The sequence below is a fragment of the Zonotrichia albicollis genome, chromosome 1 (genome assembly GCF_047830755.1).
Source record: "Zonotrichia albicollis isolate bZonAlb1 chromosome 1, bZonAlb1.hap1, whole genome shotgun sequence".
NCBI lineage: Eukaryota > Metazoa > Chordata > Aves > Passeriformes > Passerellidae > Zonotrichia > Zonotrichia albicollis.
Genome location: NC_133819.1, coordinates 13,873,638 through 13,888,531, shown reverse-complemented (window position 1 = coordinate 13,888,531; position 14,894 = coordinate 13,873,638). Strand labels below are relative to the sequence as shown.

General features: G+C 38.3%; 1 protein-coding gene across 16 annotated transcripts in view; it reads right to left on the bottom strand.

The window, feature by feature from the left end:
• Positions 1–14,894, bottom strand: part of PARD3 (par-3 family cell polarity regulator) — a 443,154-nt gene that overhangs the window by 156,722 nt on the left and 271,538 nt on the right. For all 16 annotated transcript variants that reach the window (XM_074558690.1, XM_074559146.1, XM_074558909.1 and 13 more), the window contains 2 exons: positions 8,251–8,401; positions 1,444–1,633 (listed from right to left, as the gene is read on the bottom strand). In XM_074558690.1, the coding sequence (XP_074414791.1) occupies positions 1,444–1,633; positions 8,251–8,401 (341 nt within the window). The remainder of the gene's footprint in view (positions 1–1,443; positions 1,634–8,250; positions 8,402–14,894) is intronic.

The following is a 14,894-nucleotide window of genomic DNA, read 5'->3' as shown; positions in this document are numbered from 1 at the left end:
CACAATGCAGAAGTCAATGTAAAAGCATCCGCAGTTTTGTTCAAATGCTTTAAGTTTATTTCATAGGATTTTGCTCACATTCAGCTAAAAATACTCCCTAAGAAATAAGCTATTATATGCAGGCTTGAGGACTGTTCTATCTAAATGTCTCAGATTCTCAGCTTTTACAAAAGACAAATGGACTTTTCAGGGACCCAGATTACAGGTATGACTTGTCCATAACAATAACTGCAACATCAAAAAAATGTAAATGAGTATGAAAAAATTAAATTTCCATACAATCATTATAACAGAACTTAAAATACAGAACTCAATTTCTGGATATAAGATGAAATAAACTAGTTTAAAGCAGAGAAGAAGCTGACAGGTGCATATCAGCCAGCAGGTGCTATTGCTGTTCTATTAAAATATTGCTGACACATTCATAACAGGCTCAAGAGACAAGAAAAATAAGAAAATTCTATGATTTCACACCATTTGTGGTAATTATCCAGCTTCAAGAAGTAGCAGCATACAGAGGTGGGCTTTTATTTTGCTATTACTACAGATAATTAGAGAACTTGTAAATTAAATCTTAGATCTGTATTAATTGTACTAACTAAGCAATAAACAGTATTTCTTTACCAGGAACTTAAGCAAGTCAATAATGGCGCTCAATGCATTTCTCAATAAGGCTCTTCTGTTAAAATGTGTTAAAGTAATCAGAGAGTCAACCTAAGACTCACAAATGTTATTTTTACTATGGATTACACATATAAAGTTACTTTCCATACCTTTAAATGTGGAACTGTTACTTTCTGTATATTTAAATTTAGAGCTATTACAGTACATTGTCTTTGCAAATCATCTAACAATATGAGTAGCAGTTCTTCACAAATAATGAAGAAATCTTAACCAGCTCTTTTTGCATGAGCATTAACACAGAGGCAAAACAAGGAGCTTTGACTTCTAAGTAGAATTGAAAGATTAGTGCATTATTAGGAAAAGCAAGGAAGTATACAAAAGTATTGAGATGCTCCTAGATATACACTGTAATATAAAAATAAAACCTTTGTTTTATAAATTTTGAAATATTTACAGTCAGGTTTATAAATTACAATTTCCAATCAGTCTTTCATAAAGTCAAGTGTTTAAATTTTGCTAATTTTTTTACAAAAGCTAGGTCAGGTAGCAATTAAATAAAAGTTAGATGATCATCAAAATAACACAGCTATGTACTAAGTAACATTTCCACAAATATGCTTTAACACAGCACAAAACTGAAACCAGAGGTATTTGTATAGACTTCCTCCCTGAAACAAGGAAAATTAACAGTTTGAAAATAGTAAAATCCAAATGTGACCAAAAAAAAAAAATTTAAATTAGCAGTAGTCAAAATGTAACCAAAGGGAAAGATGCAACTACAGCTCTCTCTTTTTTCCTTCCACTAAACCATGCTCTTACCAGTCTGTTGACTCATTAATTGCAGCTTTAGCCCATCCACCAGTATCCACAGTGCCAAACCCGACATCATCATGGGAACTGGATGATGACTGGTCAGAGAGATGAGGAGGAAGGACTGACAGCCTGTCATCTTCAATAATGACAGTGTCATCCTGGGGCATGTTCACTGTTGGAGACAGCTGATATTTACCTGGACAAAAGGGAGAAAAAAACCCCAAAACTAAATAACAGCAGCGTGCAGAGAGTGCCTTGAAAAATATTTCAACACAGATGATAAAAGGTTATGTCAAACTGCAGTGCCACTGATAAGAGTGACACAATGCAGATAATAAAATTAACTATGTCTCACTTTGTACCCATCTTCCTGTGCAGTAGCCTGAAAATTGATGCACACCAGTTGTTTCTGTGGCCTACTGCAAGACCACAAGGTCTTCAAGCTCAGCAAAAGGGCTGAGGTTTGGAAGAGACCTCTCTTCTGGCCCAACCCTTTCCACTCAAGCAGAGACACCTACAGCCATGCAGCCAGGACCCCAAAAAAATTGTTTCTGAGTATGGCTTCTGCACCACCTCCCTGAGCACTCTGTGCCAGTGCATGGTCACCCTCACACTGAAAAAGGGTTTCCTGATGTTCAGAGGAACCTCCCCTGTTCCTGTCTGTGTCCACAGCCTCAAGTCCTGGCTGAGGAGCTGCCCAAAAGCACCTCTCCCAAAAAATAGCATCTCCTCCTGTATCACCTTGTTAGATAGAAAAAAGAATGTGTTCCACAAGGACTAACAGAGGCCATCACTTTTCCTGATCAGTCAGCCCCCATGAAATGAGAAATTATTCAAGTGGTGCTGGGAAGTGGACACATCCAAATTTGAAGGAAAAAAATGAACAAATTCTATTATCAACAAATTCAACTAAGTTTTAACCCTTTTGTTAAAACACTTAAACAAGAACCTTCACATACATGATAGGGACTACATCAAGACTCAGCATGAGTCTGATCAGGGGCAGACTTCAGGTAAATTTGTGAGGGTACAAGTTAAAAGATGGTATGTTCTTACTAAAACAATTTGTAAAACTGTCATATCTCATGAGACGAAACACACCAGCTTAATCAATCATTAATCTGACAACAAACTGAAAATTATACTAAAACTATGATGCACCGGTGTAATGTATCATAAAACTTCTATTTCCATATTTTAAACTGCTTCTATGGACACATCAATTATTTCCACTTTACTTTCACTGTAGATATGGAAAAAAATGTAAATAATTAGGGGAAAATTAAGTTTTCCTCTTTTCTGTAAAGGTTTCAGTTACCATCACTACCTTTGCATGCAATTGTTAATAAACAAGAAAACAAACAAACAAAACCCTATGTGTAAGGAGGTAGTTAAAATCCTCACTGCACTAGATAATACATATAGTAGTCTTTCCAAAGAGGGGAAAACCGGCTTCAAAGGGATCATTAAAGAAGGCTGAAAAAATGGCTGGAAGAAAAAGGTACTGCATGGTGAACACCTCATCACTTCACTGTCAAACTGAAATGAATGTATGCAGTTTGCATAACAGCTGATTCTGCCCAGCAATAGCTCCTTTGATGGACAGGTTAATGTTTAGCCTGGTAATGTACTTCTTTCCAAACATAATGCCTACAAGACTGTTAACTCTGTAGTTAATAATGTCTCCAAAGAATTCATTGTGAAAAGGGATAACCTTATGGCACTCGGCAGATTGAACTTCCCATCTGAGAGGCTACAGTAATTCAGTAACACTTTTAACTTTTCACTACCCTTCTTTATATCTGACAAGGGTGAAGACTGACATTTTAATAGTTGCTTTAGAATTAGGGAGAAAACCCATCTGACATGCCTATGCTTTTCATTGCAGATGAAGCTAAAAACAGGTGAAAGGCTTCACCTCCAGCAGATGGTTGGACAAACCTCAGCACTGGACTCAATACATGCTTTGTAGAGAACTCAGCTGAAGTGGATAGAAAATACCCCTGGAGAATTAATTCCACAAGTGTTGTGAGAAACCTTACAAGGAAACATCAAAGAAACTTCAAACCCAGTAATCTTCAGTATATTTGACTGATGTACAAATCTAAGGCATTGCTCAACATGTCTACAAACCTCTTCAAGAAAATAATTTTCCCTCGGGCTGGAAAAGTGCTATTTAGACTCTGTGAAATTTAGACTCTGACTACACTTCCAGTTTTGCATATATAAATTCAGCTTCAGTGAGGTAATCTGTAATAACATAAAGTATTTTGGACACTGCACTAAGCAAGGTAAAACATTCTCCCTTTCAAATGTTTCTCATCTCAGAACAATGATGCTCAAATTTCTTGGACAAGTTACCAATCTAAAGGAGCACAGCCTGTGGACTACACCAAGCTATTGGGCAAGAAGGGTTCCCATCTGTCTGTGCAGGAAAAAAGCCTCAGAGTTTCAGTACCAAATGGCTGGTCTCCTGGTCTTTGAGGACTTTCATCCTAAAAGGAAAAATGTGCCAAGCAGCATATTTCAAAAAATATTATACACCTTCAAACCTATTATACACCAGAAAATAATTTGTACCTGAATTAAACCACCACCATTGAGCCCTCTAAAAAAACCCTAATCACACAGAGTAAATAGTAGGAATAACACGTTTATTCATGAAGAACTAAACTGCTCCAGGTCCTTTCAAATCTTGAAATTCCCTGAAGTTCAGTTAATATGTTTGCTGGGATAACTTGGCTCCCATACTGACACTGCATTGTCATGGAACTGTTTCTGGCTTGATCCTTTGTGCTTTTGCTATTGCTCTCTCTTTAAAGGATGGTCTACAAAATCTGTTGAACACTCTCACCGTATGTTCCAAGCCCAGCATTACCTTATGAATGACTCATGAGCATGTTGATACTGTGGGACTCAGACCAACAGTCCAATGAATGCCTGGAGAATGACTAACAACAAAGATTTCTCTGCTGTATACAGGTCTTGCATTTCAACAAAGTGCTCAGATCTGTCAACTATTGTAGAAGAGCATCACATTTTGATGAGATTCCTGGCCAAGGAACTACATTCTGATTGTAAGGGGTTATTTTCATTTCACTGAGACAAACACTCTACATCTCTAGCTAAATTTCTGTCAGTAATGCTTTCTCCTGATTCTACCCTTAAGACAGCAATTATTTATGTAGAGAACAGAGTATTTCCTGTTGTGTAGGAACTATCAAACTTCACAAAGTTCTGGGGGATCCTTCAGGATGAAAAGCAGATTCAGTGCAAGAGACTGTTATTCTGTGTACCCCCTGAAAAATATCTTCTGTTTAGTCACCGTTAGCAACAAACCTGCCACGTTCATAAAAAAAATCAGCAACTAGAAGAAGGAGATGAAAGAGGACTTTGTACAAAGCTGTTTGTTGAATAAGAATAATTTATATAGACAGCAGCTATGTATTTGTGTACTGTAAAACTCAGGAGTATAATGCATGATATACAAGAATGGTATGTCAGAAGAAGACTTGAATTTTTAATTATAGAGCCAAGCAAACCAGTATAACACAGTTGTTTTACTGAATAACATGCACCCTGGAAATAATAAAATAAATTAATATAAGGGTTTCTTACAGCCATCTAATTCTTAAAAGACCAAATTTATATAAATAAAATATCCCATCTTCTCTGAACCAAAAGTATTCCCTCAATACAGAGCTGTATCTTTTCTCCATCAGAAATTTTCAGTGAAATATTATCAAATGAAAAAGCATTAAAAAATCTATAATAGCAATAAACACCTAGAAAAGTAGATCAACATGAGAATCATCAGAAACATGAAAAGATTCACGCAGCCTTATTGCAGTAAGCAAACATTATTTTACATAATTTAAATCACATCCTAAAATTGGTATTTTATTCCCACTCTCACAGCAAGGCTCTGACAGCCAGTTCTTGCTTGTCAGTTATGAAGGAGTAAGGAAATTGTCTTAAATACCTTTCCTGAAATTACATTAATGGTATTTAAAGGAACAAAACACTCTTGAAACCTTTGTTCCAACTTTAAGCAATGACTAAAACAAGCAGGCATTTTCCAGACTTAAAAATTATTACTTTTGAATACTTTAAATTAGGAAGGAAGAAAACTCAAACCCATCCAAGAGCAAAAGCAGCAGGAAGACCTATTCCTTCCATGAAAACAAACTGTCATCTCCTCCCTAAAAAGCACTGAGTACTAAAAGTTTGCTTAGTAAAATCCATTGAGGGGTAATTCAAAAGACATCAGATGATTCAGAGCACTCATCAGAGGGGTTCTTGAAATGGGGAGAGCACTCAAGGGAAGCAGCACTGCATAAAGCACTCCTTCGGGCTTGTTTCGTGGGCAGGACTGGTGTGGGAAGGTATAGACCTCCAGAGTTCTTCAGCAAGGTTGTTCTGAGGACTAATCCTCAATTTTAGGCCAATTTTCAAGAGAGGAAGAGTCATGTAACACCACACAAACATTCTTGGGAAAATAAAAAAATGTCCTGCTTTTTTTCTCATTACCAAACCCAAAAAAGACAGGGATTTCACAGCATAAAAAGTGACTGAGTCTTTAAAATGCTAGCTATTCTGAAACAAGCAACTGTACCTATCTCTCCCAACAGGCAATACCTCCCTGTTGTATGGCACTGCAAGAAAACTTGCATGTGAAAGATTATGAACACTGCAGTTTTAATTTAGTGGGGCTGATTAATTCAAAAATAACAGTCTTATTGAAAACGGACCATTCCCCAAAAACTGGGTTTAAACATCACAGGTCTGTGCTTCTGCTGTGATTGCAGAAGGGACTAATCCAGTCCTAGAAAGACCAGTTTTAGTTACACACTGCTAGATCACTTTTACTATGACGTTCAGGCACAATCTGATTTTCCACTAACATGCTTCCACTAAAGATTCAGTGAATTAAAGTCACAACCAACCAATTTTTTACATAGTTCCTGGTCCCTGAAATCAATTCAGAAAAGCAATCAAAGAAAATCAAAACATTTACTTCAGATTATGAGAAACTTAGAAAATGAAGGATAGATTTTATTTTTCTATGTATACAATGCAAAAGTTTCTAAGGGTATTAGATGCTAACAGCTTTGGAAATTTTTTTTGTGGTAAAACATGAATTACTGGCTACTGCTAAAGGGATGATATCAGACTGATGAGCTACTAGTTGAATTTGGCATGGCAAGCCTTGTGCTCCTCTGATGTTGAAGCAAACTGCATTGCTGACACAGGTACACCCAGACTTTCTCAGGGCTCCCTCTCCCAACAAAACCGGACAACGTGTTTAAGTGATAATTTGTTAACACTCATATGAGCTCTGTGTGTAAATCCTCTGCAGCACTGATGGAAAAAGCAGAAGGCAGTGCTTTGCAAATGTTTTATCTAAAGCCTTGACACAACAAGAACTAGCTCTTTCTATGGGAGAATAGTGCTAAAGACTTCAAATTATTTTATCACTCCTTAAATTTGTTGACAAACAAATACATTTTTTTCTAAATTTTTCTCTTTAAGAGCATATGACTTTGGGTGACATGGTTTCACACAGCCTTGATTTTCATGTGCACGTTTTTTCCTCCAAGCTGCACAAAATGAAATGCAATAGAACAGAATATGGTGTGTTTCTAATTACTATTGCCTAAATGAACAAAAAAGGGCAAAAGACTTACTGGAAGAAATACCCTAAATAGCAAACTTGTGCATTTTCAGAGAGTTTAACAGCAGTCCTATTTTGCTACCACAAAGAAAATGCAAAATCCAAAATACAAAAATTATTTTTAAAAGAAAACATGGATGGAAACAAAAACCAAACCAAACACAACTCAAATAAAAAGATATAGGGTGAAAAAATATACACAAACTTGATTGGAAAAGCCTCTGTGGTAGACTAATTTTCTAAGGCTGAAAACTAATCTAAAGCAATTTAAAACTAAGTTATGCCTCACTTCATATGAAGTTTATAGTAGCATCCTCTAGCATATTCTGTGTACCTAATACGCTAAAAAAAATTTCTAGATTTAATAGCCATGTCTTCTTTAAAACTCACAACTCAAGCGAGCAATCATCACGTCTTCTGTCAGGTGTTATTTTCATCAAGCTGCTTTTTGTGTTTAAACTTGAAAATCCTTTCAAACTAATCCCATCCTAGTCAGTAAATCCAACCACTCCTGTGGCAAGGCAAGTCTTTATTACCTAGCTCTGTACATCAGAAGTTGAATTGCTGCAAAGCAAGCACTAATAACCTCATTATCCACTGGGACCTTGCAGATGGCAGGGCACAGAGTCTACACAAGGGATGCTTATAATTAGTTATGAGGTTTTAAAATTGGTGTCCTACAAAGCAAACATTCAAATAAATTAATAAGTCCCCTAACAAGCATAAATGGATGCAAGTTTTCCTTATTTATTTTTGTATTTTAGTGAGATTGAAAGGAGGGGAAGGAATATTGAAAAAAAATTATGAATTCCCATGAGTCACTGATTTTGATGCAACATGGAGCCTAAACTGACCAATAATTTATTGTCCTAAACCAGACATTGAAAGACCATGTTAAATTCTACTATCATTCATTCTGTCACCTGCCACAGGATGCAAAATTCACCTTAGAATCCCGCTTTACCTTCTTTTTTACATTAACCATCCAGAAGGCTTGCATAGCAGAATTTTAAGGCACATTTTAAGTTGGTCAGCGCAACCTCCATGTTCCCAATTCCCACATAACACATTAACCACCCTTCAGTGAATCACAGAGAGAAATAAAACATGCCCTGCTTAGCAGAGCTGCTCTGACTCACCCATTATCCTGCCCAGTGCCACGTTCTTTGTGGGGGACTCGCTGAGACCCTCGATGTCGCCGTAGAGCGAGTGGGAAATCCTCCGCTCCCGGTCATCCAGCAGCGTCTCTATGGGCAGCTCTGGCCCAGAGGGGCTCCCAGGTGATTCCAACTGCAAAGAGAAGGGAAAATTAGTGCCTGGGGTCCCCTTAACCACATGGGAGAACTGTAACAAATTGCCTAAGGCCTGGACCTGTCTGAGCACCAAATGAGCTAGAACTTCTCACCCTGGACAGAGATAATTTGCAATGACAGCTCTGCCTAATGACCAACTTCTAACCCCTTTACACTGCACCCCCCATGGTGCCCTGTCAAAATTCAAATCCTTCAGCAGAAAATTGGTGAAAAAACCCCATTCCATTTTGGTGTCTCTTTGTTGGATAATTTCTTAAACAGACAGTTGGGCTGTTTCCAATACCATCAGCAGACAGCTGGGCCATCTTCTGCACACTGACAGCTGAACACAACAAGCCCCTTGTCAGGAGCATGGAACAGGAACTCTCATTTGGAATTGGGCTGCTGCTGCCACAGTGGTGCAACTTGCTTTCAAATGAAATCATCACACTCCCAAGTTTTGTAGTTAGGAACAAAAGAAAAAAACATCAAAGTTGTCAGACTTCACCGTAATTTTATTCTTAAATTGAGTTCTTTGCTCTGTCTTTCCTGACTGCAGAGTAAAGAGGTCTTACATGCTTCATTCAGCCTGGAAGCTCCTCTAATGTCTTGCTGCAGCATCCAGGCAGAGACACAAAAGCAGAACTGGCAAGATCTGGGGTGTCCTCCACCCCAGACCTCAAACCCCTGGGACTGACATGTCCCTGCCCACCACAACTGAGGCCAGATTCCCCAAGGCATCACAAGAGAGATGCAGTATGTGGTGGAAGGATGGACACAGGCTGCTTGGTCACGTGCACAGGAAAGAGAAAGGCTGCATATGCAGCCTCCTGCCCACCCCAGCTGCTCTCCTTCAGAAGACTGCCTGAGCATCTTCCCAGCTCAGCCTTTGCTTGCAGAAACTGGTCATCTCTTGCTTTCTTACAGTGGTCTCTCAGATTTTTCCAGAGGACAGTAAAAAGTCAAGCTCTCCTTGGTGATTCCCAGAGAATCAGATTTCAGGGGAACACAGCACCCAAGAGAGGCAAAGAAAATAATTTGGTATCATCTACCTGGATTTAGCAACCCCATCAGCCACAGCTCTGCTGTCAGCACAGCCCCCAGGAATGAGAACAATGAGTACCTGTGCATTCACAGGTCACTGTGCATGCCCAGTGTAGCAGGGCCCAGTTGCTCCCTGCAGAGATAAGAGATGCCCCAACCATGGCCAATCCTCATGCCATCCAGCCTTACTGCTGCCCCTAAAGCTCTTGGTTCACCTGGGCTCCAGCACCCTGCTGTCCTCTCAGTAATGCCACCAAGACGCTTTCCCAAGACCATTCAACCAATTCACCTGAACATTGTGAGCTGGATTTAGCTCTATCAAAAATGACACAACTATTAAAAAATAGATGTATTTTGTAGAAAAGTAGTATGAACTCAGATATTAAAGCATTAGCTCTTCTTACCAACATGCCTCTTCATATTGAAGCAAATAGTTAAATCTTAAAAGCAGTGTCCTTACACAAATCCCACAGCATTTATTTCATACATATTGAAATACAATGGGGACCAGATACTCAAAAATACTGAGCATGCTGCAAACTATTTAAAGCCACTGGAAATGCTTATTCCAAGTATTGACTGATCTCCAAACAAGCACGAGAGGAGTAGTTCATAGTTTCAGGAATTACAATAACAAGCAACATACTGGTTGTTTTTTCTGTTTGAAACAGCTGCCCATTATAAATCACTCCACCCACACTCCCCAGACAACTAAGAAATGTATGCTATGTAAAAGTTCTAAAAATCTGTTTCAAGGGCTACAAAGCCCTGGGCTTTGTCCCCAGCAGAGGCTTTGAAGTGAGCCCGTTGGTGGATGACTCCTGACCCGCGGGCGCTGGCGCGACGCCCGGGGCGCGGAGGGCTGGAAACGCCGCGCTGCGGTCAAGGAGACCGCGAGCGGGAGGTCTCAGGCTCTGTAAAAATTATTATTTCTGTTCAAAGCCATCATCTGTTTAATATAAATGAGATATTTAATGAAGTTCCAAACTGTAGACTTATCTCTCCCAGTCTGATAAGCACCAGGGAGATTTACTGCATCGGAGGGTCAACACAATTACAATTGGAGGCACGTCAAGCTGCAGGAGAATAATAAACTTGCAGTGCAAGTGAACTAGACTCAATAAGGTTTAAATTGTGAAATGAGGATTTGTCTTATTAGTTTTTTTAAATTGCAGATTACAACTGACAGCTTTACTGAAAAGTAAATTAAACAATATTTGTAGACTCTCTTATAAAGGAATCTAAGGCACATTTGAAAAGAAATGTTAACTTCTGAAACACTTTATGAAATAAAGAGCATAGCAACATTAGACTGCTTGAGAGCTTAAACTTGCATGATAAAGGTACTAAATTATGAACTACCCTTTATTTCACTGCCTTTAAATAAGGTGTGAAAATGTCAAAGTGCTTTGGGATTTATTCTCCCAGTGCTATATTGATGACTTTATGTAACAAGTGTCCAGCTTTTAGTGAGCAATATCACACAGTCCTTTGTGTGACAAGCCATCAACTTTCAGATTCATTTGTAGAAAGATCTCAAGAGATTTTCTGAAAGACACTGACAAGAAGATGGTTCAGAAGCAAAGAAATATATAGAAATTCATTCCTGGTAATACAGTAAAGCACAAGGTAAATAAAAGAAATAGCAGGAGTGTTGCATTTATATGGCCTTGTTTTGTACAGTGAATCACATATTTTATAATTTCCATGAGTAAAACTTAATCAATTTTTAATTAGCATCTCAAAAGATGAGTTTAAACAAAGGCATTGACAGCCAGCTACACAAACATTTTACAGAAGATACAATGCCTTTTATAAAACACCAAAAATTAGACAACTGGCTGTTACAAAAAAAACCAAAAAGGCCTTTTCCTTACATTGTTAACAGAAAGTCTGTGCAAGAAAAGAAACATAGAATTTGCAAACTGTTGTTGTGGGCAGGACAAACAGTCCAACAGTTCAAAGCAAGACTGCAGTTCAAACAGACTTGTTCTTCGTGATGTGTTTCCAATAAAGAGCTGGAATTACACATTCTAGTTTCTTCTATTAGCCACTCTCAGTGCTATCTGGTATAATTTGATTTGATGGACTGATAAAGAGAGGGCAACATAAACAAATCTGTACAAATTCCTGGCTTCATTAAAGGTCTGGCAAGGAAAGAATCCATGTGGCAACTGGCCCCCTGTCAACAGCTGCTGGAGCACCCTTTGGTGTGCCAGTTCAGAGTCACAGAACAACTGAGGGTGGATGAAACCACTGGAGATTATCTAATCCAACCTCCTGCCCAAAGCAAGGTCTGCAAGAGCAGGTTGCATAGTGCCCTGCCCAGCTCGGTTTTGAATATCTCCAAGATCAGAGACTCCTCAGCCTCTCAGGGCAAGCTGCACCAGTGTTGACCTCTAAGAAGGATTTTTTTTTTCTTATGTGTAAAGAAATTTCTTGTATTTTGGTTTGTGACTGTTGCTTCTGGTCCTGGCACTGGGCAGCCTTGAGAAGAGTCTGGATCAGTATCCTTTATTACTTCTTTATTACTTTCATCAGGTATTTATAGACACTGACTGGTAAAGATCCCCTGATTTTTCCTCTCTCTAGACTGAAAAGAGAGAGCTCCCTCTCTGGATCTTAGCACTGACCTGTACTAAATGATCATATTTGTAAAAATGCAATAAAACCTCCCATGCTACAGATTGTCTGTAGCTCCTTTTCTATCCATTCTCTTAAATTAAAAAGCTAGATAAATTTTTTTTAAATAAAAAAAAGGCTCTACCCTGACCCTTTGCCATTCAGATAAAAAACAGCTGTTTGCTAAAGTACAGTCTGTACCAGCTAGCCCAGCTGCTGCTTATCTAGATGATAAAAGGACAAATAATGCAGTCCCTTTTACTTAAACACCATCATCCATGAAGTTATGTACATAAATATGAAAAAGGCTTATGCACAAGAAGAGTGCCAAAATATTCAAAACATAAACAATCTCTTTTTTTCAAATGAAACAAGAATCAGACTCCATTTTTCCTTTGGAAAATAAATTGCCCAAATATAGGAATGCAAGCGTTATGGATGTTAAAGAAGTCAGTACACAAATTTGCTATATATGACACTGCATCCAGAATGCTGAAGCTTTCTGTCACACAGAATTATTCTCCAGGCTTTCCTTTTCCTTCTTATCTGGGTACTGTGGTTGAGATGTCCAAAATACTACAGCTTCATTTTCCAACACAGATACATTTAAAATACTAGTCGACTATATGAAGGCATCAATATCAAAGGCATTTAAGAAACTAAGTTTTCATAGGACTGGACTAAATTTTCATTTTCTGGGTTGAAAACTGGCCAAAGAATTGGACACAAAGATTGATCTTCAGGATGGAGAAGAGTTGTAGATTCCCCTAGGAATCAGAGCTGGGAATAGCTTAAGTTGATAAACAGCTTTATCAATGAGTTGGAGATGGGAATGAACAGGGAAATCACTGTGTTTGGAGGAGATGCTAAAGACTTTTTGACAGTTAAATTCCAAAAGGTCATCACAAGACTAATCTAGTGAGAAAGAAAAAACAAACCTGTCACCTACATTTCAATGTAGTTAACTTGGCAATGCATGCAGGGGAAAATGATGCTGAATATTTTATACTTGCACACACACTGGAAAAGAAAAAATGCTTGCTTGTTTCTTTTATAATGAAACTACTCATTTGCAAACTCTCACTGATCTATCAGTCAATTTATTTCATGAATGATGAGGTCCTTATACAGTCTGGAATCAGGACTCTGCTTCACAGTTTGCTTATTTTCAAAGGGAGAAAAAAAATGAACAGACATGCATGAAGAAATCTGGGGATCTGCAAATCATTTGCAAACCTTCATTTCAGGCAGGTTTGGCAAAATATTCATTCTGTCAAAGAAAAAAAAGTGGGGAGGAGGTCTAAACAAGAAAACCCTTGAAATTTCTCATTTTGAGGGAAATGGTGATGCTCTCTCACTTAATGGCAGACAAGTGCTGCCTGCCTGTGACATGAACAGAGTGCAGACAGGCAATCTGTGTCTCTAAGCTGTCCAGGTTGCAGGACTGCAAAGCACAGGATTCCAAAAGTAACAATTACCTTTATTTTCTTGAATCAGCACATGGAGCACACACCAGCTGCAGGATGTGCCTGGCAGTTGTGCCTGAGTGCTGAGCACGTTCTGGCGATGCAGCCACCAGCTGTTTGCCCATAAAGGCTAATCACAACAGCATCACTAATTAACACAACACAGCACAAGGAACTCCACTGCTTCTCCTTCAATCTGAGCAATTTAAAAAATTTCAAACCTGAGTTAAAGATATAAAAAGCTGATGGCTGCCTCTTTTGAAAAATGAGGTGTTAAAAACTGGCCATATATGAATATCAAGTCACTATTATTGTTATTCTCTCCATTTTCCCCACTGTTTTCACAGCTTTGGAAATGTGTCTTAAAGAGTCTCTCCATGCTTATGTAGGAAACTTGATAAGTTAACAAGCAAGGCTGGAAGCTGAAAACACAGAATAGAACAGAATGTTTAACCTTTTTTAAATGGGGTGCAAAGGAACCTCAGATATAGCCAAATCCCAAATTAAATGTTTTTGTTACACTAATATAACAGTGTCCATCAAATATTCAGTGTTTGTTTTTATCTGGAATGGCAGAGTTATTAAACACAGTTTTGCAAGGTTTGTAGTAGTGCAGCTTGCAGAATTCTATATTGCTGTACTCTGTATAGACATAATGCAAACAGAAGAAAAGCTCAGATGCATAGATTTGGCTTAGACTCATTCATAACTAACACTCCATGCTTATATCAATATTTACTACAAGACAATTCACTCAAAAACCTGGAAGGATTACACACTATCTTCTGGCGAGTCAATGAAAATTCTTCCTACAGGCAAATCTTCAGCAAAACCACAGCAGCACAAAATCTCTTTTAACCTTCTGGGAAGTTTGTGGTTTCTTTTGACTACAGTTAGAGAAGGGTTGATGATATAAATTATCTCCTCCCTGCCTCTCTGAAGTCAAGATAATATTTTTATGGTATTTATGTACATTTACATTGTTGCTACAATTGCTCGGAAGGCTTAGTTTACAACATGAGAACTTGTGAAGCTGTTTGAGAATAATGATGGCATGGGAAAGGAGTATCCGAGGTCACTTCACAAAGTTCTGAAACAGTTTCATGTTCAAGAAGCCAAAGAAAACTCTCTGACAAAGACAGTGCCCCTGCAGCAGATCAGAAGCAACTCTTGTGCCTCTCTCAATGCAGGAGAACAGAGGTTCTGTCACTCACTTCTAGACAGCAAACAAAATACAAAAAGTACACAAAAATTGTGGTATAAATTGAAACATGCAGAAACAACAATCTGCACAATCATGCCGCAAAATTAATTCTCCCTCCTCAGCAATCCTGAGGCGTGATTATGAAAACTGACATT